Source organism: Hoplias malabaricus, chromosome 5 (genome assembly GCF_029633855.1).
Source record: "Hoplias malabaricus isolate fHopMal1 chromosome 5, fHopMal1.hap1, whole genome shotgun sequence".
Classification (NCBI taxonomy): Eukaryota; Metazoa; Chordata; class Actinopteri; order Characiformes; family Erythrinidae; genus Hoplias; species Hoplias malabaricus.
Genome location: NC_089804.1, coordinates 25,659,891 through 25,686,961, shown reverse-complemented (window position 1 = coordinate 25,686,961; position 27,071 = coordinate 25,659,891). Strand labels below are relative to the sequence as shown.

General features: G+C 41.3%; 1 protein-coding gene across 1 annotated transcript in view; it reads left to right on the top strand.

The window, feature by feature from the left end:
* Window positions 1–27,071, top strand: part of epha8 (eph receptor A8) — a 78,709-nt gene that overhangs the window by 15,102 nt on the left and 36,536 nt on the right. The window contains exon 2 of the mRNA XM_066673231.1: window positions 13,202–13,266. Within this exon, the coding sequence (XP_066529328.1) occupies window positions 13,202–13,266 (65 nt within the window). The remainder of the gene's footprint in view (window positions 1–13,201; window positions 13,267–27,071) is intronic.

The window sequence follows — 27,071 nt, the reverse complement described above, 5'->3', positions numbered from 1 at the left end:
GTGAGTGTGTAAGTGACTGGGTAAGTGTGTGTAATTGTCAATAGATGTGTGTGTGAGTGACTGAGTGAGTGTGTGATGACCTGAGATAGGCTGATGCCCTGTCCAGGGTATATTTCTGCCTAGCTCACAGTTAGCTGTTCACCCACTGTGACTCTGAACAGAATGAAGCAGTGATAGAAAATTAATGAATGAATGAGTGAATGAATTAATGAATGTAAACCTTTTTTCTTATTTATGTACTTGGGGGGCACAGTGGCACGTCAGGTAACGTCGCAGTCACGCAGCTCCAGGGTCCTGTCTGTGAGGAGTTTGGTGTGTTCTCCCTGTGTCTGCGTTGGTTTCCTCCGGGTGACTGTCTGTGAGGATTGTGGTGTGTTCTCCCTGTGTCTGCATGGGTTTCCTCTGGGTGCTCCGATTTCCTCCCACGGTCAAAAAACACATGTTGGTAGGTGGATTGGCGACTCATAAGTGTCCGTAGGTGTGTGTGTCTGTGTTGCCCTGTGAAGGATTGGCGCCCCCTCCAGGGTGTATTCCCACCTTGTGCCCAATGATTCCAGGTAGGCTCTGGACCCACCGTGACCCTGAATTGGATAAGCGCTTACAGAAAATGAATGAATGAATGAACGAATGAATGTGTGTGCCTGTGTAGCACGGCAGTTTGTGAGAGTTTGACACCTTTGGATCACTTTCTTTACATCGAATAAAAACAGCTGCATTTTCAATAAGCGCATGTTTAAAGAGAAAGAGCCAAGTAAAGAGCATAAACACACACACACTGTTCCTGCACTGGCTGTAAAGGGTTAAGAAAAAGGCCTTCGTTTGAATCCAGTGGAACATCAGATAGCACGTCAACACCGTCTGGAAAAAAAAGCTTTTTTGGCCCAAACTGTAATGTCAAACATCAATGGGATTGTTTCCGCCGCTTCTTGTGTGTTGTTTATCCCCTGAGTTTTTTTTTTTTTCATGGTGGTCTGTAATAACATATTGGGGAACATGGTGTCATGGTGTCAGAACACAGACGTCGTGCAGCTTTCAGATGCATGCGCATGTAGAGTCAGGCATGTGGAAATCCAACATAAATAGAAAAGAGCATGCTGCTTACACACAAATACGAGCGCACACACACACACACACACACACACACACACACACACACACACACATTTCAATCAAACTATATTTCTTCAACACTCAATTTATTACCCTGTTATAACTATGCAATTCTCCAATTCATTTGCAGCTACTTGGCTTGGATGTTGCTGTGAATGCTTTGAAGGGAAATGAGATGCTCTAGAGCAGCCACATATTCAAACACTTACTGAAACGTTCCAAAAAAAATCACCACACTAACTGAGGAGCTTAAACCCATTCAGCCCTCGTCACTTTCTCCGGGGTGAAGGGTCACCACCAAGTATTTTTAATAAGAGCCGTAAAGCAGAACCTGACCTCAGAAATGCCTATGTCCTGATTTTGAGTATGAGTCGCTATGATGTTTACACATCTGGTAAGCGCCATCATAAGCCAATTACAGCCCACCACCCTCGCCCCACTCCAGCACTCCCAGTGAAAGCCAGCCCAGCACTAAAGCCATTTCTATGTATTTAAAAACATAGGCTGGAAACTGCACTGATGCTGAGGGAATGTTGTCCTCGTTATTGATCCGTGCCTAAATCCGTATTACAACTCACACTCGCTGTACACTGAGCTAAAGATAGCAGCACTGCTACAGGTGGCCAAATGACTTTGTTCTTATGTCTTGACAGTGGGCACGTGATGTAGGGTCATGCTGTTTCCAGACGAGGAGGCTTCAGTCGGGTGCGGAAGGCTGGTGCTGAAGCGTGAAAGCTGGAGCGAGGCTAAATAAAAGATGCTGTTCATTAATTGATAGCTGGTGTAGATACAGGTCCCCAGCTGTAGCCTGGAAGAGGTGGAGGTATCTGTTATATTTGCAGAGTCTTAACTCGTCTAATGAGTGATGCCCACTATTTTAAGGTCATATTATCTCCATAGAAAAGCACTGACCAATTACTAGCCTCACATGAGCCTCCAAACCCATTTTAACCGATGCCCAGTGACAAGCATGGGCTAGAAGTGATGGCGCACCATTCAGTCCCTTTGGGTGGTTCTGTGGCATTTGTGATTCAGAACTAATTATCCAGCCTGATCCGGCTAATGAGGCTGAACACTATAAGATACTCACAGCTCTATTATCTAGTCTAAATCCATCCTTGAAAAGCAAGCATGCCAAATGTACAGCTTAAATTGGTCCAATATAATAAAAGTGTGCCCAGCAGTGTATATCCTAAACTTCTATATCAAACCTACATCCTTATCATATCCAAACTTTCTATATTTAACATGCAAACTTCCTATAAGCAACCTTCTCATATCCAAACTTACTATTACTGCTCGTATACAAATGTGCTGTATCCTACTTTCCTACATACAAGGAATCCAAATGTTCTAAATACAAAACTTCCTATATCCAAACCTCTCTTATCCAAACATTCCATATCCAAACTTTCTATATCCTAAATTCCTACGTCCAAGCTTTTCAATATCCAAGCTTCCAATATCCAGAATTCCTCTGCCCAAAAGTCCTATATGCAAACTCTCTACATTCTTAAAAATAAAAGTGCTATAAAAGGTTCTTTGAGCAAAGCCATAGAAGAACAAACTTAGAGAATATGTTTAAACCTGTGATATTTTTAAGTATTATGCAATTTAATAATTTTCTTTTTCTTGTCTGGAAAGTGCTTAATATGAGCATTCTTTACTTACCCTGCAAATGACTTTACTTTCAATGGTTGTAGCAATTTAAATACTTTCTCCTTTTTTATACTGTGAAAAAAACCATTGTATATCCAAACCTTGACAATTTGTATGTTCAAAACTCATATATCCAAAGTTTCTATATCAAAATCTTGTATTTCCAAAACTCCTATATAAAATGGTACATAGCCAAACTATATCCACACCTTCTAATTCTAAAGCCTTTATATTTAAACATTGTATATGCAAAGTGCCTATATCCAAACCTCTTATAATCAAATCTTTTTTTTTTTTACAAACCCTTGTATAGCTAAATTTCCAGTATCAACACCTCACATATCCATCTTCTTATATCCAAACCTCCTATATCGACCCTTCACTAAAGGAAAAAGAGGAACAGACTATAAAGACCTTGATTTCAAAGTAAACACTGGGTAAGTGGGTGTCTACAAACCTTCCGCCATATAGTGGAACTACTTCTAAGAGTTAAAGAGAGACTAATTGCTTCAGGCTTGTCTGACAAGTGAATCTTTCAGAGATAAAGCCATGCATGGAGTCAGAGATATGATGATATTTGCTCAATAAGAGCATGATTCTCTAACCGTCTGAATGGTAAAGCCTGATTTCATTTTGTTGAAGGTCAATCTTCACAGTTCTGACTGAACATTGCTGGGAAAATGGTGCCTTTTAAATAAGTTATTTATTGACATATTTAGTTAATGCACAAGTAGAACGACTCTGGATATAGTGCCTGTCTAAAGGGCAGGATTATAATTCCAAGGGGTCAAAACCATGGCCAGTGCATTAGGTCTGTTTTCTCTTGATGACTGCACTGCTTCTGTATAAACAGAGGTGGTCACAATATGGAAGATAAGACGTAATAAACATGATAATACATTCATGAATGATAGGATTAGTGCTCGACTAACTGCTGCCATAGCAACATATTTCATATTTTGGTAGACTTGTATATAATGTTTCTTGTGACATTATACATTTTTCTTTGTTTAATGTTGGCTAACCACGTTTTCTTGCCATAGAAAAATTATTTGATACAATCATCTTCGGTGACCCATTAATCCTGATCAAGGCCATGGTAGGGTCTGGAGCCTCCTCAGAACCATTGGATAGCATATAGCATGATGTAGAAAAAATAAATAAATAAATACAACAATGGATGAGACTTGGACATGTCTCAGAAAACTGTAGAAATTAAAACATACTCTGGTTTGTTAATCACTCTTTTGCTTGCTACATAATTCCAAGTTTGCTCCTTCATATTTTTAATGTCTTCCATAGTCATTTACAATGTAGAAAATAAACAAAACAAAGAAAAACCATTGAATGAGAAGATGTCCAAAATTTTAACTGGTACTGTACATTCACAAAATGTGGAAAATGAACCAAAACAAAGCTGAGTGGGCGTGTCCAAACATTTGACTGTATATTAACACATGTTAAATACAGCAAAGAGGATTTCTCAGTAGAGTGAAAACTGTTATTGTCGGAATTAAATTGTAATTCATGATTGATTGATGCACAGGGATGATAATGGGTATGTAATATCTGTTTAATAACAGTGAAAAACCTCTTATAATATATTTGTTACATATAATATCAAATACAATAATGTTAGAGATTTAAGCTGAAAGCAGATTTGACTGATGCACAGAAAGGATAGTAAAGATATAAGAACTGTGATATGACAGTCAAAACTGGTATAACATAGTTGTTATATATTTATTATATTCAATACATATCCATTACTAAAATATTAATTTGATGGTATATGTGAATGACCTGTGATCCCTGGGCTTTCATCCCATAGTTTTCTTGTGGTTATTCCTCACTGGATGGTTGTGAACTGCAGGGCCAATGGGGAAGAGGCCTATGAGTCATTTACTATATCCATTTACACTCCTACTGTGCACCAATCTTTGCATTATTTCCAGTCTTTGCTCCAGAAAAGACTCAACATGGTCTCACACCGAATACAGCCCATAATAGTCAGTGACACTGTCTGAAAGCTGGTGAAATTGCTTATTGTTTCAGATCTCTGAATATATGGATGCATTCTGTATGTTTTCTATATGTATTAGCTTAATAGAAGACCATTGGCAGCGGAATGGGCTGCTCTGGTGTAGCTACACATGAGTCTACAGGCACCTTGCCCAAGGTCAAGTGTTGATTTAAGGGTTGAAAGCCCCCAGCACTGGGTTGGGGAACAGTGGAACTGCCCTCTGGGGAGTGATGAAGCTCTGTTTAATCCAATCAGGATGATAGTATTGGGACAGAAGTACATATATAATAGTATTCACCCAAAATCATTCCTGTATATAGCTAAAAGCTATCAAATCCTCACAACAATGTTCCAATGACAGCAGAATCATCTGAAATCAGGGGTATGTAATGTTGGCTGACCAAGTGTTTAGAAACTAAAGTTGGCTTCTCCTAAACTTTACATACCATAAAAATAGCTGTGTGCCCTGGCTTCCTTCCAGAAAACAAGCGAATGTGAAAGTGGTCCCGAGGGAAGCTGGATTCTTTGCTACCTGCCCAGTTCTGTTCAGGCAGAGTGACCCCAGCTGAGGCTTTGTAAAGATGCCAGACAACTAATGCGACCGAGGATGTGGAACACTCACTGAAACTGATCCATCATCTGGAGCAGTGGTCTGCAAGTACATGTCCAAAAGTTTTACACAAGCAGAGATGTCCTCTACTTTAAGGTGTACCCACTGCTGACACAGGCGCTCAACTGTATACACACAGAATCCCATAGGACAGTGCTGCTAATAGAATCTGAGGCTGTGGAGCAGCTGCATGAGCCTGAGGTCACTTTGTCCAATGCCAAGCATCAGCCTGGAGGGTATATAGACCCTGGTATTGGGTTGTGAACAGTGGAACGGTGTTCTGTGGAGCGTGGAGCTCCATACTCGGAGATGAGATTGAATGCAGATGTTTCATTAAATATCCGTAACTGACCCGGTTAATGTTTCAGTTTGGACATATTTCTCAATTTCAGATATAGACTGTTAGTAATGTAGGCTAATAGCTAATAAAAAAATATTATTTTTAACAATGCCTTAAGATAAATACCCAGGTAGACGTTTAAAATATTATCTTTGAGTAAACATACAAAACCCCAATTTGCATAAAAGTTCAGACATTTGTAAAACAACCTTTTATTACATTTTTAATTATTTGGGAACAAAGGATACAAATTGCTGCACTTCAGCAAGTGAACGTTGTTCTTATTCTTGCTTGATACAAGACCTCAGCTCAACTGTTCATGTTTATTATCTGCCTCTTCTCTTCATGGTACCACACAGTAGACAGATGGGGCAGGCAGGGCAGTCAAGAACATACCCTCTTTATGAATCCATGTTTTTGTAATTTGTAATATGATTCCTGGCACTGGCATTATGAAATAACCATGGTCTTCCCAGAAGAAAACATCACCTTGATTGTGTGGCAGCATGTTTGGCATGACTTTCAAGACCCAGCCTTTAGTGGATATTTCTTTTATAAATTTATATGTGTATATTGTTGAGTGATTGATATTTACTAGAACTTGACTATATTATTGCATTTTCCTCTTATTTAAACCGTCACAATATTTTTCAAAGTGTGCTCCAGGCATTTAATTAAAAATATTGGGAACTATGATTTGTGCATTAAATAAATCCTAAATGTTCAAGAGAATTCACAATCACAGATGTCATATAAGTGTGTGATTTGTGATTATATAATGATAAAAAGCTTTTAGCTTGCTGTAAAAAAATTCATTCAAATTGTGTGCTTACTGCTGGCTGCTCTTTAGAAAATACCACTTATTTTACCTTTTATTCAAGAAAGACATTGAAATCACTTTCCATAGAACATTGAAGTAAAGGCACTTCCAATTTACCTGTCAGTGGTTTTGTAGACAGCACAAAAAGCAAAGACAAATTTTTTTATTGTACATAAACCCATAAACCACACAGAAAGCCTGTACTTACACGTTGTCTGACCGTCCACAAAGAGCTGAAAATCACTGGTGTGGTCCTCCCTCTTCTATCAGAGTAGAAAATCTCAGACAGCCAGGAGTTCAAACAGGCAAACAGCAATTACAGCATTAATTACACTAATGACCACCTCACTAACCAGAGGAAAACAAATACACACGTCCAGTGAAATTATTCCCTAATGTGCCTAAGCTACAAATACATCCAGAAGATGAAATGCAGTTTGGTGCTCTTTTTTGCTAAAGGCACTGGCTCTTTAATGTCAACAGAAATGGACTTTTAATGTCTACATAAAGAAAACAGGCAAAGGCTACAAGTATGAATGTTTCTGTTTAGATTATAAGAGATCTTTCACAGAAATATGACTTTTAACCTATTATGGATATCATTAAACCATCATTAAATCTACTTTTTTGTCCAAATTTACTTCAAATTCTCACATATGTCTGGACAGTACTTGTATGCTGCCATCTCAATGATGGCCTAGAAAGATAATTATTGTTGTAGAACTAGTTCCTGTCTTCTTAAACCAAACTGTGAGTGGTTGATATCATTGTAAGGCCTCCAGTTCGGCTCCTGAAGTCCAGCAGGAGAGCTCACTGGATAATGTTCCATTGCATATTGTAAGACGTTAAATGAGTCTTAACGAATGCAGTTTATTAATAAACTGTAAAATCGATATCAAATTATGATTCATTTTGTTTATTTAAATATATGCACCCACGCATATAGTTCTGCAGCTGAACTGGGCCTGGACTGTTGCCAAGCAACACATTAACATTTCCTGCACACTAGTTTGCTACTTTGTGTAGGTCTATGTTACCACAAGCCAGTTTTATTTTTTGTATTATGCACATTTATCTGTACAAGGCTGCATTCAGGCATCTGTTGCAAACCATCCTGGCACAAACCGCCTGCGCATGTGTGCAGATTTTACATGCAGAAAGCAGATATTTAAGGGTGGTGTTCATAGGCTTAACTTCACAAGCTGAAAAATGTTCCACTCGACCCATGGCAGAATAACTGATAACACCAGAATCCAGAGTTCTGTCATGGGTGGAAGGATATTTTGAGTGGAATCTGCTTTGCTGTCTGATCACAGCCAGAAAATTAAAACCTGCCCAAAGCCCAAATTAGCTGCTGCTGCTCGAGAGCTCTCTTTTACAACTCCCTCGTGTGTGCTATTGCTAATGGTAAATAGAACACACCTGTAATGTGGATTGATACATGTGAGAATTAAGAGTCCCAATGCTGTTATACTCTATAACAGCACTCAGGGAATGTATCTTTCCTAATCAGATTACTCAGGCGGAACTAATTGTTTGTATGCTTATTTTTCATATTACGAATATGAATAATGTGTATACACATGTAACTCTCTCCTTTAAATAAAAGCTCAGTATCTAAATGATGTAGAGCCTTTTAGATAGGAGGATGCAGGTGAGAAACAGAGAGAAAGAGAGAATGAGAGCTCCATTTTGTCCATCACCAATTCTCTAAAGAAGGCCGTCAATACTTTGCACAATTGGATCTGTTAGAATGCCATTACTTCACCTTAAATTGCGAGAGAAGATACAGACGCCTGAAGTGATTTGAAAGTCAGTGGGGGGGGGGGGCTTTCAATCAGTTTGAGGACAAAGGATTAAATTGAATAGCCTTTCCAGCATGGATGTTTTGAACCTGCGTGGCTCTTATCTACATCACAGTAGAAAAATACATCTAACATTTTATACCAACTTCAACCTGTTGGCGTACGGGCTTCCAGTCTGACTGCTTCATGTGTTCACATTCACATTGTGAGTGTTATCTCTACAAAGTTCTACTGTAAAATGCAATGTCCAAAATTTCTTCACTAAACAGTGAAGCCTGGAAACAACATCAAAGCATTAACCCACAAAAAATAATATGTATAATCTTTGGCCTTTTCCCCAAATGTAATCAGTCATCCAGGAATATTTGATGTCAGTTTTGTGGCGTATGTAGTAGCTGAAATAACTGAATTGTCTGTTAGAATTCTCCTCCAAGCAGGTTGATTGCTTAACCTGATATCACATCTAAAATTTACTGAAATAAGTGAATATTGTCACATATACACTGAGGACACTTTGCTTCATCATATTTCATAGTTATTGCACATACACTTAGGGAGCCCACATCCACCGGGGGCGCTGTTTCACTACATACACTCAAAGCTTCTGTTATTTACTCAGAGAAGAGAACAGCAGACTTCCCTGTTAGCGTTAGCATTACACAAATTCCTAGAATTACAATTAGGTTTATTTACCAATAGTGTTTTTTCAATTTAATTTAATTTTTTAAGTATGTTTTCACTTAGATACCAGTCTAAGTGGTATCTCCAGGTAGCCTGTTGTGAATTTGACTTTGTTTGTATTAGACAGAGAAAATAAAATAACCTGACATTGCCCTATTCCAAGGATTTGTACAATGTTTACTGAATGTAGTCTGCATCCTGTGGCTCTACATGTGAATTTCTGACAGCTATCCAGTGTGAAAAATCAGCTTTAAAGCAACCCCTAATCATAAATCCCTAGCTTTAACCCCAAGCGTAATCAAAACCCTAATGCTGCCTCTAACCTTAACCCTAAACTCAAGCCTAACCCTAATCCTAACACTAACATTCAAAAGGTTAGAATCAGCAAGATCGTCTACTGTGTAACAGTACTGTGAACAGTTTACAGCACTGTTTCTGTAACTATTCTTCAGGAAGAGTCTGGGTCAGGAAACTAAAATGACTATAATTTATAATTAATTATTACTTAGAAATCTTCTGAATAACTTCTGAAGAGCTGAAAAGTTTTGGCAGATTCCACGTGTCTTGGAGGAACTCGGGCTAATCTTCAGTTACAGCTTGGAAAAGTGTGGCTGAGACATATATGGAACTGTTCATGCCTGCAGTGCAGGAAATGAGTATGAGTAGTTGAGTATATTTGTGATAAGAGAAAATATGTTGTGTCCAGTGCTGTCCTCTACAGTCAGCCCCTTATTCAGTGTCACTGGACGCATTGTGTAATTTCTCTGCGTCTGACCTGGCCCGGCGACCGCTACTCGTCCGATTTGATATACACTTCTCTCTGAGTGGCTGGAGAAGGTGGAAATAGGGAACAGGGTTTGGAGGGTGAGGGAATGGCTGATGAAGTTAATCACTGCCTCAGGAGTTTTCTGTTTTCTCTCGGCCACTGACAAACAACAACAAAAAACAACAAATAACAACAGTGTAATTTCACCACAGGTCAGCTAGAGGAGAGTTCTGTGTTTCATTTAGAGATTGGTAGTTTGGTGGCTTTAAGTACAGGCAATACATAGGGAGAGAGAGAGAGAGAGAGAGAGGGAGGGAGGTAGAGAGAGTGCAAGAGCACTTTGTGAGGAAGGATCCTTATGTTTATTTGGAGATGTCATTTAGTGGTGTGCCCTGTGAAAGACCAGCGCCCCCTTCAGGGTGTATTCCTGCCTTGCACCCAATGATTCCAGGTAGGCTCTGGACCCACCGCGACCCTGAACTGGAAAAGCAGATAATGAATGAATGAATGAATGAATGAATATAGTGATGTCTCAGGAGGATGGGTTACTGGTTTGGGGGCTTTCAGTGGGGATTTGGTGGTGTGTGGTGATATGAGTGAGAGAGGGAGAGTGGGTGAGAATGGAAGTAAGGCAAAATGAAGAAAATGAAAGAGAAATAGTGATATGAACAGCAAGAAGAGAGAGAGAGAGAGAGAGAGAGAGAGAGATGCCATCTGTTCCTGTTTTCTGACCCACTGACCTCATCAGCAACAGCTTTCCCAAATTAGGACTTTTATCACCGTGTGCTGAGTTCTAGTGATTAGTGCTCGCTTCCTGTGAGCGAGAGACCTGCGCCAGTCACTTAGCTGCCTCTCTCTCTCTCTCTCTCTCTCTCTCTCTCTCTCTCTCTCTCTCTCTCTCTCTCTCTCTCTCACACACACACACACACACACACACACACTTGATCATTGATCATCTAGTGTTTCCTTAAAGGCACATAAATACTTTACGATAGCTGTGCTGGTAATGACTGTGCATATAATATCTCTTTTCAGAGTGGCCAATTATTTGTGCTCAATTTCATACTGACTTTTTTTTTCCGTAACCATAGTTACCTCCCATTGAGTAATGCTGGTACTGCAACCACAATTCAATACTGGTTGTCTACGTAAACATATGTGGTCCTTCCACCTAGCCCAACAGCTCAACACACTTGGAGGAGAATGCTAAACATGCAGCTCTGTCTTGCAAGCTAACAGTCACCCACACTGCCTATGATTGAGATTATGATGAGGGGAATATCCCCAGAGATAGTGAGGCCAGCTGAATGACTGAGGTACCATCTGGGACTCAACCAAGCATTCTCCTGATACAGGTTCACCCCAAATATCAGTGCACTTCTGAAGCCATCGTTTTTCAGAATGAATTAAGGCTTTATACCTTCCTTGCCAACACGTGACACTGGGCATGGTGACCTTAGGCTAATTTGTACCTGCTCTAGAATGTCTTAGTTTATATATAGCTGCTCAACATCGCTTCCCATTTCTGAGGTCCTGAGGAAAGCCCTTGTTCTGCCATTTCCAGCAGCGCATGATGAATACAAAGCGGGAATATAAGTCTGGGGGATGAGGGCTAAGGTCTACAGGAGTGGGGAGGGGGAAAAGTGGGTCAGGTTAATGTCTCTTAGCATTTCCTCCACAGTCTGCAATGGTCTCATCTGTCACAGACCACCCCAGCCCTTCATCAAGTGTCACCAGCCCAGGGGAGGAAAAAGGGATGAGCCACTCTTCTTCCCCATGGTTTAGACAGAGAGAGTTGAGGGTGAGGGGCCGTCTGGGACGTTTATCTACTAAAGGTGTTTAACATGACATGGCCTTCAGCCAAGGGGACACCGGAACATAAATAACAGTCCTGGACAAGCTTGGAATATAGTGTGGCTCAAATAAGACATGCACAGTTTACCCTGATCCTAGATGTAGTCCACCTTTAGCTGTCATTCACCCTGCTCTTCAAAATCAGGACCGCCCAGAGGACCATCACTTATCTGCTATGATTTGTGTGTTGGATTATTGTCAGTGCTTCAGGGTTAAAACTCGAGCAGCACTGCTGTGTCTGATCCACATCTATCAGCACAACACACGCTAATAAACCACCACCACGTCAATGACAATGAACTTCTAAGTGAGATCCACCAGCCAATAATACCTTCGCTAAGGTGATTCTGAATGCAATCAAATCCTCACAGCAATGTTCCTTGAGTCCCAAGCCTTCCCATAAGAGTAGAATCCATAACGTAGTGAAGGACAGCCTGGGCATGGTGCAAACATTTGTCCATTTGACATTTTGCTAAACTATGTCTCTAAAGCTGGGTGCTTGCCTCTTATTGTGGGGTCACCTTGGAGTGTGTGGAGAGTGGACTGGGTCTAGATGGTCTAGCCATCAATAAATTAAAGGAGGGGAAAGGCCCAGAGGAGATGTCAATGTGGTGGTGGAAAACATTTCATCACGCCGAGCATAAGGGGGCTCGAGGCAAGGAGTGGGAACATACCACCCCCCGGTATCAGGGTTTGGATTATGATTCAATTGACATCGATTCTACCATGAAGGAGTTCGGACGCATAGAGTGGCAATTAATCAGTCGGTCAGAGCGACATCTGTTGCCGCCGTGGAGTAAACAACATGCTCTAATTCGGCAGGAGGTGGAGACATCTTGATTGGAGGTTCAGCTGATGACAGTCCATGAATTGTCTAGGACGTACAAAAGTATATCTCTTGGAAGAAGACACTAAGGAAGTAGGATATTGCCCTGAGTGAGTTGTGGTCCTGCCTTGCGCCCACAAGACACCACCATGACCCTAATCAGGGTGAAGTGCTTACAGAAGGTGGTTGAATGAACATAGTATTGCATATAGATGCTAGGAGGTTTAGCACAAAGAGAGGTACAATAAAAATCAAGCATATTTCAGCTAAGCTAATGAACTAGTAGAGTTAATTGGTGCAATGTTGGGTGCTGAGGATGTCTCCTATAGGACATACATAAACACTTAGGACTTATAATATTATTGCGAGTTTAACTGATGTCCGTTTGAACTTTATGGAAAGAAATTATTGGATTTGCTCCGGGGTACCAACCTAGCCGCCAACTCATTAATGTTTTAAAACAGCAAAGATGGATTTGCTGCAGCTGTAGATGCACGTACCCTCCGAACCAGGCATAGATTTTGAGGCCATGTATGTACTCATCCCTCAGAAGGACATCTGCACTGGTCAAGCAAACACAGTATGTTTCTTCCACACACACAGAACCAAGGCGGATTATCTGCAGGGTTTAAAAAAAAAAAAAAAAAAAAAAAAAAAAAAACAGTGCTATTGATTTTCAATCTCAAACTCCTCTCTATCTCTTGCAGTGAATCTCCTGGACACTTCCTCAATATCAGGAGACTGGGGCTGGCTGACATACCCATCACATGGGGTAAGGAGTTCGGATTATTTTTGGCTGTTTTGCAGCCACGTTTCTGCACTTCTTATTGGTGCCATTATTGTCCAGTGACGGATCTGGCAACTCATTGAGGATTTTAATGCTAAGTCCATTCTATAGATGAGTTTGGTAAACTTTCCTTTGAGTCTATGTGCTTTATAACACTGTATAGTTCTTATAACTACAATCCCATATGTGTGTGATTTGATGATATCAGGCTGCAGAGCAGGTTATCACAACATTGTAAATGATATTTTGGGATTATAACGAGTGTGTAATGTCTCAGCGTGAACTGTGTATTAAAGTGTAGGATCATGACAAATTAGCGTTAGATATGACACACGTCGTAAGTCTTATTGATGCACTTTTAAAGCCTAATGAATACAGCTTTCAGTACAGGAAGTGTTATCTTTAATATGAGCAGATTAATATTCAGTTTTCTTCAAGCGCTAATGAATGGATATTTGGTATATATATATATATATATATATATATATATATATATATATATATATATATATATAAGCTAATAAAAATAGTAATAAAGATACGAACCTTGACACGTTTTGTTTTGCTGTAATGACACCATAAGGCAAATCGATGGGATTTTAGTTGCCCATCAAGATGCACACTGATTACATCTACCTGCCAAGTGTGGTGTCTGTACGACCTATGGTCTCTTTTACAGGAGAAATAATTATAAAATTAATAATAATAATAATAATAATAATAATAATAAGAAGAAGAAGAAGAAGAAGAAGAAGAAGGATAAGAAGAAAAAAAATCTACACAAAAGCAATAGTAATTGTATTATACAATTATACAAATATAATGATAAATATATAAATAATAATAATTATACAAATCATAATGATAACAATAATAGTATTTTCAACGATTTCTAACTTTTTCAGGATGTGAGAATTATTTGTGCCTCTGCTCTTTTCCTCTATAAACACAACCTCTATCTCTCTTTCTCTCTCTCTTTCTCTCTCTCTCTCTCTCTCTCTCTCTCTCTCTCTCTCTCTCACACACACACACACACACACACACACACACACACACACACACACGTCCTTCCTGTCTTTGTTTGACACAGGTTCAACTGCCAGCAGAGAGTGTGAGAGAGAGAGAGAGAGAGAGAGAGAGAGAGAGAGAGAGAGAGAGAGAGAGGGACAGAGAGAGACAGAGAGAGAGAAAGAGAAAGGGACTGTGAAGGAGAAAGAAAGGAATGAGTGGCAGACAGAGAAGTGAAGAGAGAAAGTGAGACACTTGAGGCAAATAGCCAGGTACGAGAGAGAGAGAGAGAGAGAGAGAGAGAGAGAGAGAGAGAGAGAGAGAGAGTTAAAAAATGAAGGATAGAAAAAGAGTAAAAAAGGATGATGAAATGCTGTGAATGTACACTGTGAGCAGGGAGCCAAAAAGAAGAAAAGATTAAAAATAAAGAGTTGGGGCGAGTGACATAAAGCTAGAGGAAGGTGAGGGGCAAGGAGCTACTGTGTGTTTTCCAGCTGCGAGGCATTTGCATATTCTAATGGAGAAAATGATGCATGGGGAACTGAATTAGCGCCGCACAGAGCGATCTAAGCGCTGAACTATCACAATTAGCATGGCACGGCTGTCAGAGCTCAGAATGAGGCGACGATTACCCATCATCCAACATACCCCCAGCAGCCACACAACAAGCCCCATACTGTCTGTTTGCATGTTCAACAACAGTGGGGTGGGAATAAATACACTCCTCACACCCAGGGAAGGAGTGTATTAGTCATGCCGCTGGACAGATACAATCAAAAGTTCAGCTGACACTGATGAGCTAACAACATATCTCCTGTGTTTATTCAACTAAATTCAGTTCAGTTCAGTTCAGTTCAATTTGATTCATTTTTTCATTCATTCATTCATTCAGTGTTTGTAATGGCAAATCCAATTCAGGGTCATGGTTGGTTCTGAATTGGTCCTCCTTGAATCATTGGGCGCAATGCACTAACACACCCTGGATGAGGCGCTAGTCCATCGCATGGAACCACACACTCACAGATTCACTCACAGTGATGGATATTTTTGCACAGCCTGGTGTATGTTTATGGACTGTGTTAAAAAAGCCAATGCAGCACCATGAGGAAACCTATGCAGAAGGTAGGGAACAATAATGCAATTCAGCTGAACTCAATTCAGTTCAAATCACCTCAGATCATGCATTCATTCATTATCTGTAACCCTTATCCAGTTCAGGGTCACGGTGGGTCCAGAGCCTACCTGGAATCATTGGGCGCAAGGCAGGAATACACCCTGGAGGGGGCGCCAGTCCTTCACAGGGCAACACAGACACACATTCACTCACACACTCACACCTACGGACACTTTCGAGTCGCCAATCCACCTACTAACGTGTGTTTTTGGACTGTGGGAGGAAACTGGAGCACTCGGAGGAAACCCACACAGACACAGGTAGAACACACTAAGCTCCTCACAGACAGTCACCCAGAGTGGGAATCAAACCCACAACCTCCAGGCCCCTGGAGCTGTGTGACTGCGACATCTACCTGCTGCGCTACCGTGCCGCCCCACCTCAGATCAATTCAACTGAATTTTAATATTGGAATACACCATTTTCTACACACTTTATAATATCTACTATCTACTATCTGAAATCATAGCATGCTTTTTACATGATGAATGGTCCGAAATCAGATAATGATCTGAATGATTGGTGTACATCTGAACACTCATTTCTCATGACTCATGTCATTTGTTATAGATTTATTTGGTGGTGATCACTGTGATGGTAGTGGCTCCTATATCATTGTAAATTTCAAATTGTTAAACTTCATAAACCTGTTGAATGCTGTAAAATGAAGTGACTTAATGAGGGCAGGGACTTCAGGTTGTAGACCCGTGGGACTCAAAGCGGCAAATGCAGGGAGCACATTGTTTTTTTTGAAAGGAACAGCAGGCTAAGTGTTGAAATGGGCCGATAATGAGCTTCACATGGCCGAGCAATTAGTGTTTAAGTGCGTTTCTCAGTGATTAATGATTGCCATTTATGGCAGCTTTTAAATCCCTCCAATATCCATTTGCATTTACTAAATTCTTTAAGCAGAAACAGCAGAGATGGCAGAAAAGTGTTGACTGGCCTTCACTCCTCTGTTCAGCATTGTTATAATTCTGAGAATAAATGGGAGTGGGATTTTGCTGTTATTACATGGACTTATGCCAACTAGATCTCCAAAACTTACTATATACATGACCAAAATGAACTCTCCAGATACTGCATAACAATCATTTGTTATGATTGATTACAATGCGTAATTATTTTACACTAAGAGAGCTCCCAACCACTCATGGTGCTGGTTTCTTAAATTTGCACAAGGGCTCAGTTATGTGCCTGAAGAAATGCTACAGAAACAGTGCTGTAATCCGTTTGTGATACAGTTACTCAAGAAAACAAAGGCTGTTTCTAATCTTTGGGAGGTTAGAGTTCGATTTACAGTTGAATGTATTTACAGAGTTATACACTGAATGATCGCTGGCTAATAGCATCCTTCATTCCTCCTGAAATTAAAAGACGTCTCCTTTGCTCGTTCCCGTCTCATTCGTGTTGTTCCCTCCCTCTCTGGCCTTGTGCTCTGAGGATGGTGGAGAGCGAGAGGCACTCGTCCACAGCTTCGCCTGAGCGTCTCTCGGCTCTCAGTAATAGATTAAAGAGTCCTTCAGTGCTGTTTACGGCCCCCATAGCCACAATCCCTCCCCCCCATTACAAAAGGATTTGCTGCATGGACACTTTCCCCCACATCCATCTGTCTCTTTCACGGATTCGGCACTTCCATTACCTTAAAGATTCTCCCTCTGAATGCTGCAGGATTTTGGGGATGATCACAATACGGCAGCGGGGGGACGGGGAAAAAGCAATACGAGATTGCTTTGCAGAAACATTTGCAGCACTTACATATGTTTTATTATTTTCTTTAATATTTGCTGGACACTTCACTGGAAACCGCCCACATCTCCCAGCACCCCCCCCAACCCCCCCCCACCGACTCATGGGTCCACCTCACTGGTGTCCAGTACAGAACTCACTTTATTACAAACACTCTTCTTGTACTTCTTCAGCTTTATGAGGTCTGCTGATCTCATATGTGCACTTTATAGGTGGGCAATTATCTGTTTGTGAAAGGTTCATTTTATGAATGGTCAGTGTCTGGTAGGACAGCTTGGGGCAGTTGCCCACTGTATCTGATAAACACGTGACTGTATTTCATACCATGTTCTGTGATACACAGATTACCCACAAATGTTTTTTTGGTTCCACCTTAAATGGTAAAGAAACCATTATTTATGTTCAGTGTTATGGCTGTTGCCCTGTGAAGGACTGGCGCCCCCTCCAGGGTGTATTCCCGCCTTGCGCCCAATGATTCCAGGTAGGCTCTGGACCCACCGTGACCCTGAACTGGATAAGCGGTTACAGATAATGAATGAATGAATGTTATGGCTGTGTGCATCTAATTAACAGTCAATAAAGAAAGTACTTATGTTTATTGATTAATTCTAAAATGTATTTTTTTTACTAAAATGTAACAATTTTTTCATTCATTTTTTCCCCCGAGAGATAAGTTCTCACCTGATCCAAACTTGACCCTTAAATCTGTTGTGCTTACTCAGAAGAACCAAGTGCATCCTAGATTTAAAAAAAAGCCACAGCGATAGGAAACATGGTAGCATCCAGAAAGCTCTGATTCTACTCTGATTTATTTCACTCAGTATGAATATGAATGTTCACACACAGTGACTCCTCTATCACAATATGGTTAAACAGGAGAAAATATTGTTTTAGCCAGGCCATTTCGATCCTCCCAGCAGGATAGCCACTGAGGGCCTGTGTAGAAGGCTTAGGTGTAATCATCTATCTGTGACTGTTGGTTTATGTATGCGTTTATGTATGTATAAACTGGACAATGAGCTTTATCATCGACAATCCCCTTCAGTTTGATTGGTTTACAGTAAACGTAATGTTGGGTGAAGCTTCGCCAAAGCAAACACAATATTATTTCAACCTAATTATGAAATGTTGTTGACAATAAAGCCGACAGAATGTGAAGAAAATTGAGAGTTTAGGATTTATTGCATCTTTGACTTGATCCAGTCAAGCCACCGAGAGAATAATTAGACAAATGAGAGACAATTAAATATGCATGTTAATTATGCACATGTATAATAGTGCATTTTCCCCATTGTTTTGTAGTAATTACGCAGATTAATGATGTGTCTGAAAGGTGGAAGGGCATGTTTTCATTAGCCAAGATCAGCAGTAACAGCCACAGACTTCAAGACACCCCTGGCGTTTCTGATGGGTCCGTGGAAGACACATCCCTCACACATATAGACAATTTCAGACACTTACCTGGTCACTCACACACTCATATCTGTGGATAATTTCTTACACTCACACACTCACTCAGTAACTGTGGACAATGTCACACAGCCAATCCACCTAACAATATTGTTTTTTAGGGCTGTGAAAGGAAACAAGAGCACCCAGAGTAAACCCACACCACAGTCCAAAGCTATACCTCAGACTGTGCCACTCAGTAAATGCACAACTAAGTGTGGAACACCAGCCTGTGCTTTGTGACACAAGGGGAGACTTGGGGACCTCGGTTTAGTTTGGTGTTCTGCGGAATAACAACACTCTTCCTAAAAACTCATCCGCACCTCAGTCGAGTGATAGTGGAATTCCAGGCTCCTGCGGCTAATGGGAATTTGGTTTTTTGACTGGATCACAATGTGGCAGCGAGGAACTGGAGACAGATAAGAGACTTGTCAACTTGTGTTTGGACAAAAAAAAAAGAATATTTGAAAGTTTAAAGGCCTGTAATCCCTTTCTTATGGAATAACAGTTGTCAGGCTGCTGCTGCTTTTTGAGATTACCTCATCCTTAATAGTGATGACAAACCTTCCGTCTGGGGGTTTGGGGGGGGGGGGGTGAAGAATGGTGGTGGAATGTTGTATTATCTCAGCTTCTTTCCTGGTGAGGTCAGCCACGTTGACTGGAGGGGTATCAAGCATTCGAATCAGGGCCTAGCCATGTCTCACTTTTGGTGGCAGGGATGCTTGTAATGCAAAGCAGTTTGGCCCGAGAGAGGGGTTTTTAGGAGCTCGGGAAGGAATGAATAGAGGGCTGTCAGAGGGCAACGGCATGCCTCCGTTCCAACTGCTGATAAGGGACCTCCAAAGAGATTAGTGTCAAAGTGTCTGGACCCCCTGCTCAGTGGGCCATTGCATTGATCTGATTCTATTATATATAAAGCAAAACACACAAACAAGCAAGTCCAGACCGCTGGCGGTTCAGTCCGGGGGGGCAAATAACAACAGCCGTGGAGAAAGAAATAGATACACACACACACACACACACACACACACACACACACACACACACACACTATATATATATATATATATGAAGCAAAAGCTCTGTGAGATGGATCTAAAATTGGATTTAAATAGTACCTTGACTGTGAAATCCAGGAGGCCCCGCCATGTTGGTCCGAGCTTATCAAAGTGGGTCTTGAGAGTTTGTCTGAGGCAGAGATGACTGAGTGAGGGGAGAGGAGGAGTGATAGGAGTGGAAGAAATATTGAAAACAGGAGGATATATTTTACAATTTATTATTTGTACTTCATTTTCCTAGTGTTGGCAAGGGGAGGGCATGCGAAGATATGAGGTGCCACCTATGCCACATTGCATGGCCAAACTGGTATCACACGTGAGTGTGTAATACACATATTTGCCACCTGTACTCTTAAAATATAGGTGCTCCAAAGGGTTCTTTGAGCAATGCCATAAAAGACCCACGTTTGGTTCCATGAAAAACCATCATTTTTAAAAGAGATACATGAGTTAGAAGAATGTTCAAAAAAACATTCACTGCTCATCTTTTCTTTCTCATCCATCATCATACACAGGATAGATGTAAAATATCCTATCCCAATCCATCCAAGCTTCACAGATTCCTACCTGCAACACTAAGTTTGCTGTGGTCGTTTATGATCCTTAACAACTGCGGTTACTCATTGAGCCCAGCCTATGAGTACACAAACCACCCACTGCATCACTAGCTCTTCACATGGGTCATCAGGTAGTCACCCCCCTCATCAGTGTTCCGCTGAATTAAGCCCATGTCACCTCCAGAAAGCTCTACAGTGAAGCCCACCCCACTCCAAGCCAGCTTTACAGTCCTACCTTACGCTTAAGCATCAACAACCATAAATCCACACTGGACTCCCAGGTGACAAAGGCTGTACCTAGCCCCAATGGCACCGTTAATGCATGCTGAGTGCCACCAGTTCCATGTATATATAAAACATTTTACCATAAAGTACATAAAATAACATAAATAGTATTTACTACAGTATTAAAGGTTACTAAGTCATGTCTAAAATACCTTAATTGACATTAGTGAAGACATTATAAGAATGATAGCTATTGTCTTAAATAAATATTAATTAATAGTACATATAGCATTCGTATGTGTTGCTAAATGGTTAGGACATCTCGTAGTTAACCATTAACTACTGAAGGAAACACAAACTAAGCTATTTTTGTATATATTCTAAAAGTGTACTAATATTCTAGTACTAGTTTTCATTCAGGCGTAAAGTCTTAAAGTCTTTATTTATTTTTAGAATTAATAAAAGCATAAAAAATTCTGTAAAATCTTGTGTTGACATTTGGTAATGTTTAAAGTATTCTTATTGCAAAGGGTTATATTTGTTCATTATTTTTGTATTGTATTACACTGAACTAACTTGCTTTGCTTAATTCAATAATAATTATATCATTAAAAATGTGGAAAGGGGTCACGGTCCATTTCTTATCTGGGCCAGTTCTTATACAGTCCAGACCCCCAGGTTGACATTTCAATAGAAACACATTTTCCTATCAGACGTTGGTCAATCCAAGTCCATCTTACTATTCTAACACTCTTCTAATCCCAAAGTGGTTGGACAATGGCTATTTGAGCAGTCGGTCACTCTAAATATTTAACACACTTAAATAAATCTCTCAATTAGAGAGCTCACTGATCTAAAGGCCATTGTTGCCCATCTTCACCTTCGTCCCAGTCGCTCTAAATTATTTATGCAGCTTCATGAGCTGGCAACCAGGAGCCTCTGTTCTGTCCATTTCCAGCACGCCGATCGAGGCCTGACCCACTGCTGACCTCCAGTTCAACAGCGTCCGGCAGAAGCTTCATCGGCTGCGGGCTGCCACTCAGCCGAGCTCGTGACAGCCCGCACCAGACGACTTCATTATTTTCCCATCTGCCTCCTGTTGGCCATGACAAGTTCATTCGCGGCTGCTCTCTCTCTCTCTTTCTCTCTCTCACGCTCTCTCTACAGCCCACCCAATCAATAGAGCTGATAAGGCAGGTCGGGGGTCCGATGACAAATGGGCTTTGAGACTGAGATGATGGGGATGTCACAGTCCCTCGTCATGGCACTTTGTCATGTTGTCACAGTGTCACACGCCCTTTGTAGCCATAGCATCTCGTGTAAAGCTTGTCGATGGAAAAGCTACGATCGATCGGCTGCCAATCAGAATCGGACCCTCGATCGAGATTCAAATCTCGGACGCTGTGATATTTTGCCAGTCATTTCCAGACATAGACTAAAGAGCAGGGAACTGAGAAATCAAATTCCCATTTTCCGCTTGTTTGCTCCCTCTGCTGCTCCCACATGAGCTTAAGGTCACAGTGCCAAATGCTAAGTATCAGCTGAGGAGGGGGCGGGTGTCAATCCCCCTCAGCCTTGAGCTGTGGAGTGAGGCTATCCCAGGTTTCTTTTAGCTAAAAACACAACTGGGTAGAAAGATTACTCCTCCAAGTATGTTGAGCTGTACTGACGTTGGTCAAGGTGCAGAGGCAGCATGTGTTAGTCTTTGTCCAAATATGAGCAGTAATACTGGAGACTCTCATATTGATAATATGAGCCATTTCCAATATCACTCAAGGGGTGACTGTCTGAGAGGCATAACCCTAATTGGAGGGCTCTACCAGTGGCAGAATCAGCTTGTCCTGACAGGTTGGTGTGGCATCTCGTCTGATAGAGGAGGATGGTCAATGACCTTGTATTGCTGGAGGAAGGAAATTAATTAAATTAGATGTGTCCAGATCCACTCTGCAGCTCATCTGGATCCCAGTCCCGAGGCATCATCATGTCCAGCACATTGTGGGTAGAAGGGCATCTGACAAGGAATGGAATGATAGAGCAATAGAAGCTTCTGTTGAATGTACACCTTACTCTCCACATGACAATGTAAGGACACCAGCCCAATCCAGAAGACCACTCTTTGTTCTATGAAACACTGTAAATTTATAAGGACAATCAGTTTGTATTATCTTAATGGGTGGAGCCACTCTAGAGCAGTCTAAGGGTTAACTATCTAAGGTGCCAGTTGTTGGACAGAGAGGTATAAATCCCAGGACTCATACACTGTGTACATATTATTTGCGCTGGTATGTGTAGTGTTTATGTTTGTAGATTTTCATGTAAATTACTGGCAACTGAAAACTTTACAGGCCTTAAAAGCAACATATAAATTTCTGGAGACCTACTTTTCTCACAGCAAACAAACTCCAACCCCTACCTTTTAAGGTGGAGTGGTAGGTTTGAGGAGAAGCTGACTGTAGCTTGTCCACTGTTGAAGCTGAACATGTCTGTAAGTTTTTTCTACATAGACTCATTTGTAACTCTAGCTGTTTTCAGTCTGTGTTTACTCTCATGTAGTTAGTGAACTTCTGTATTTGAAGTCAGTTCCACCTTAAGTGGGCCTAATAGTTCTGAAACAGCAAAAATAAACCAATATTACTCACATATGAAGCAGAAGTAGAGCTACATCCTCATTTCTGTTCATGCTTTTCCACATTCAGAGGTCTCTCCACTGTCCAAATGTCTCCAGATGCTGTTTCTAGGCTGTGGCTGGATTGAGTGGGCAATGGAGAGAGAGAACCCCTGAGCTAGTTCAGACCAAGACTTTTTCATTCATTCATTGATTGTCTGTAAACACTTGTCCTACCCGGAATCATTGGCGCCAGTCCTTCACAGGGCGACACGCTCACACCTACGGACAATTTTGAGTCGCCAATCCACCTACCATTGTGTGTTTTTGGACCGTGGGGGGAAACCAGAGCACCCAAAAGAAACCCACACAGACACAGGGAGAACACACCAAACTCCTCACAGACAGTCACCTGGACCCTGGTCAACTTCCAGGACCCTTGAGCTGTGTGACTGCGACACTACCTGCTGCACCACTGTGTCGCCCTTAGACCAAGATTTATGCTTGTGTAATCTTTTTTCCAGTGGCGTACAGCAATGTTGCTGTAGCTCTTCTTCATGCATATAACAGAGATATTGAGTATTTTTGGTGTAACAGCGCCACCAGTGCAGGGGAGCTTGTTTAGTGACTGTGAATAAATAACTATGAATTTTGATTATGTAAAACACAGAAGAAGGAAGTTAGTTACTACCAGTGGCGATTGCTCTAAGACTGCAAGGGAAGCTCAGCTTCCCCTAAAATGTCAAAACATAAGTGATCAAATATATACTGTTGTGTGTACATGTCATTGAATAAATATGCACTACAACGCGCTCAACTTTTGTTCAGAATCAGCTTCTTATCACTGGTAAAGACGTGGCTTTCCTCTCAATCATTTCTGCAGCTTCACAGTGCTTTAAACAGTGTCCACAGAGTTCAAAAGCGAAGCAGCAAAGTGCAGCGAAACGAGACGAGTCATTGGACAAATGCTGGGCTTTGTCCCGCCCATCGGACGCTCAGCATCTCTGGGGGTCTATGGGGCAGTGGGCTGGCCTCGTCTGGCCCGGACGCTCAGCTTCTGCATGATGATTGGATGATCTGTCTGAGGCTGAATCCCTTTTTGATTGACAGCGAAATGAGCGAATCAGCGATCCTTTGGTGTAAAGATCCGTGGGAGCACAGGCGGACACACTTCACATGGGCCAAGGCCGTTTAAGCAGCCTAGCTCTGCTGGCCATTGAGAGGACACTAGTCAAGTCCCTGGAAAAGACGCCTTGTTGGTACGACAGGGTCACAGATCATTTTCTTGAAAAGAAACGGAGGGTAGAATTTACGTATAAATAAACCAACACTTTTCATGATGTAGGACGAAATTGAGCTTCCCCTGCTTGAAAGACCAGCATCCACTACTGGTTACTACCCACCTGTAACCAGTTGTAAAAAGTGTTTGTGTTCACTATTCACACTCCACTTATGATCCCAGTTTTGGAGAAATCCAAGTTTCCTGGATCCACATTTCAGCAGCCTCTATCTGGGAGGACTCGATAAGTGCCACTTACCATAGCCGCTTTCTTACCGCTGGAGTAATTACTAAGCAAGCACTTAGAGAAACAAGCCCAGCACTTATCTCCCTGCAGCAGTGTAGTCTTAGTGAGCTGTTTAAGGTACTCTCTCTCTCTCTCTCTCTCTCTCGGACACCCGATGCTCGGGTAAATATTTGTAATTCATAACCTCAGCACCGTGGCGACGGAGGGACAGGAGAGATCTTGAGTAAATGCCGTGTGGGGGTCTGCCGAGCGGGTGTCACCGTCTTGTGTTTGTTCAGGCTATTTTTTTTTTTCACAGCACGGCTGAAGATATTATAGGGAGCTCTAAGTGGGTAATTAGTTGGAGATTAGCTGCCACAAATAAATTAATAATGGAAGAGGAATAGGCCTGAGCAGGTAGCATCTGAATTTAGAGTCCTTTCTTTTGAGAACAGAATGCAGTGTCACAGGAAGAAGGGAAGCTGTAATGAAGTCTCTATCTTTCTTGATTGTTCTCTGTCTCTCTCTCAGATAAACATTAAAGATGCTTTCACAGAAATCAACACTTCTTTCATAGCAGAAACCCTGTAATTGCTCTATACACTTAGATGCCAGGAATGGTCAGCAGGTCCAGCTGGACGTGCTCCTCTCCTCCTCCTTGCATGCAACCTGTCGCTTCAATTAACAGTCATATTCTAAAAAGGTTATCGCTGTCAAAAGCCCAGATTCTAATAAGCGGGAGGAGAATTCAATTCAGCTGGAAAGTTGTGGCTGTTGAGAAAGGAAACAGCAAAGGCTAATATTTCATGTGTTAATATTCTGAGCCGACGCTTCATGGAGCCGACTGCGTCACTGCAAATGCCACCAAAGATGGACAGTCATATACTGCTGCCTGGACGCTGTTTAAACAGATTCAAAAGGATTTCTTCCTTCTCAGCTTCTAATCTGAAATTGGATCTCTCTGAACGGACGCCGGACTTTTTCTTCGTCTTTTAGAGTTGTTCTAAATCTGTCTTCTGTCAACCGAGACGGCTCGTGCATTCAAATCAATGTGTGCCAATGACTTTAATTTTTGTATTATCTCACGTAGGTGGAGTCTGGTAGCCTGGGGCCATTGTGGGTTTAACAATAAGCCAGGATCCCCTCTGTCCAGTCTACAGGCTGAACTTAGTCATAAATAGGCCTTTTGTGAAACAGTTAGTTGGAGTTTCTAAATGGCTAGCAGTAATGGTGAAGTCATTTGCATATTTGTACAGAACCTTGGCCAGCTTGTGGGCCCTGCAAGAATAATATAGGTGTTGCAATATATGGATGAGTCTATAGCACCTCTCTTGCCCATATTTGAGCAAAATGTATTATTCTATGTGTACTGTTCTCCCAAACTAGATTTTCCATGTTATAAAGTCAATTATCAATGGAAAGCACATATCCTTACGAACATACTAACTGCAGTGTACTGAAAAAGTTTGCTACTCTCATATAACAACAGCATCAGCATTTCCAAAGCTTGTGAGTTTTCTAAGGATGTTTTGGTAAGCTTGCGAGTTGTATGTTTAAACTCTATATGCAGTAGTGTTAGCTTGCACATAGCAAAATGTGCAGTATATTCACGTGTATGTTCAGTCACCTGACCACTGGTGGCACTTTTTAATTAAAACCATTCCAATATTTTTTTAATGAATAAAAGACACAGAAACATTTGTTAAATTTTTTGAGAGAATGTTACAATCCTACAGCTACACAGGACTGTTGGACATTCTGGTTTGGGTGGCACGGTGGCTTAGTGGTTAGCATGTTCACCTCTCAGCGCTGAGACCTTGGGTTCAAGTCCCATCTGGGTGGAGTTTCCAAGTTCTCCCTGTGTCTGCGTGGGTTTTCTCTGGGGTCTCTGGTTTCCTCCCACAGTCCAAAAAACATGGCGGTTAGGTGAATTGGCTTCTCTAATAACTGTCCTGGTGTGTGAATGAATGTCTGTATGTGTGTGTGCCCAGACATGGATTGGTGCTCTATCCTGGGTAAAACCCTATAGTGCCCGATGCAGTCCTCCAGGTGAACAGTCATTCCTGGTCGAGAGTACGCTGTGTGGGTTTGGCTGCTGCTTATCGCCAGTGTGTTTGTGTGTACTAAATGTTGAGTGTGGATTGTAAAGTATACTTGGGTTTCTAGAAAAGCGCTATATAAGTGCATCATTAAGTAAAGAAAATCACCGGCTCTTTTCACATGTGAACTCACTTGGACTCCCTTGAGTTGGCAGGATAAAACCTGGCTAATGTCTAGTACAACTGTTATGAACATTTGTGTTCACACATAAAAGTACTCCAGGTAAAGTCCAGAAACTTTCTGGGTTACACTGCATGCGTGAAAGTGGCTTTAGTTAAATATATTTGAACTCAAATTGAGACCAGATTGGTTATTTAGAAGGTGCAGTGACAGCCTAGTAAACTGCATGTATAGCAAAAT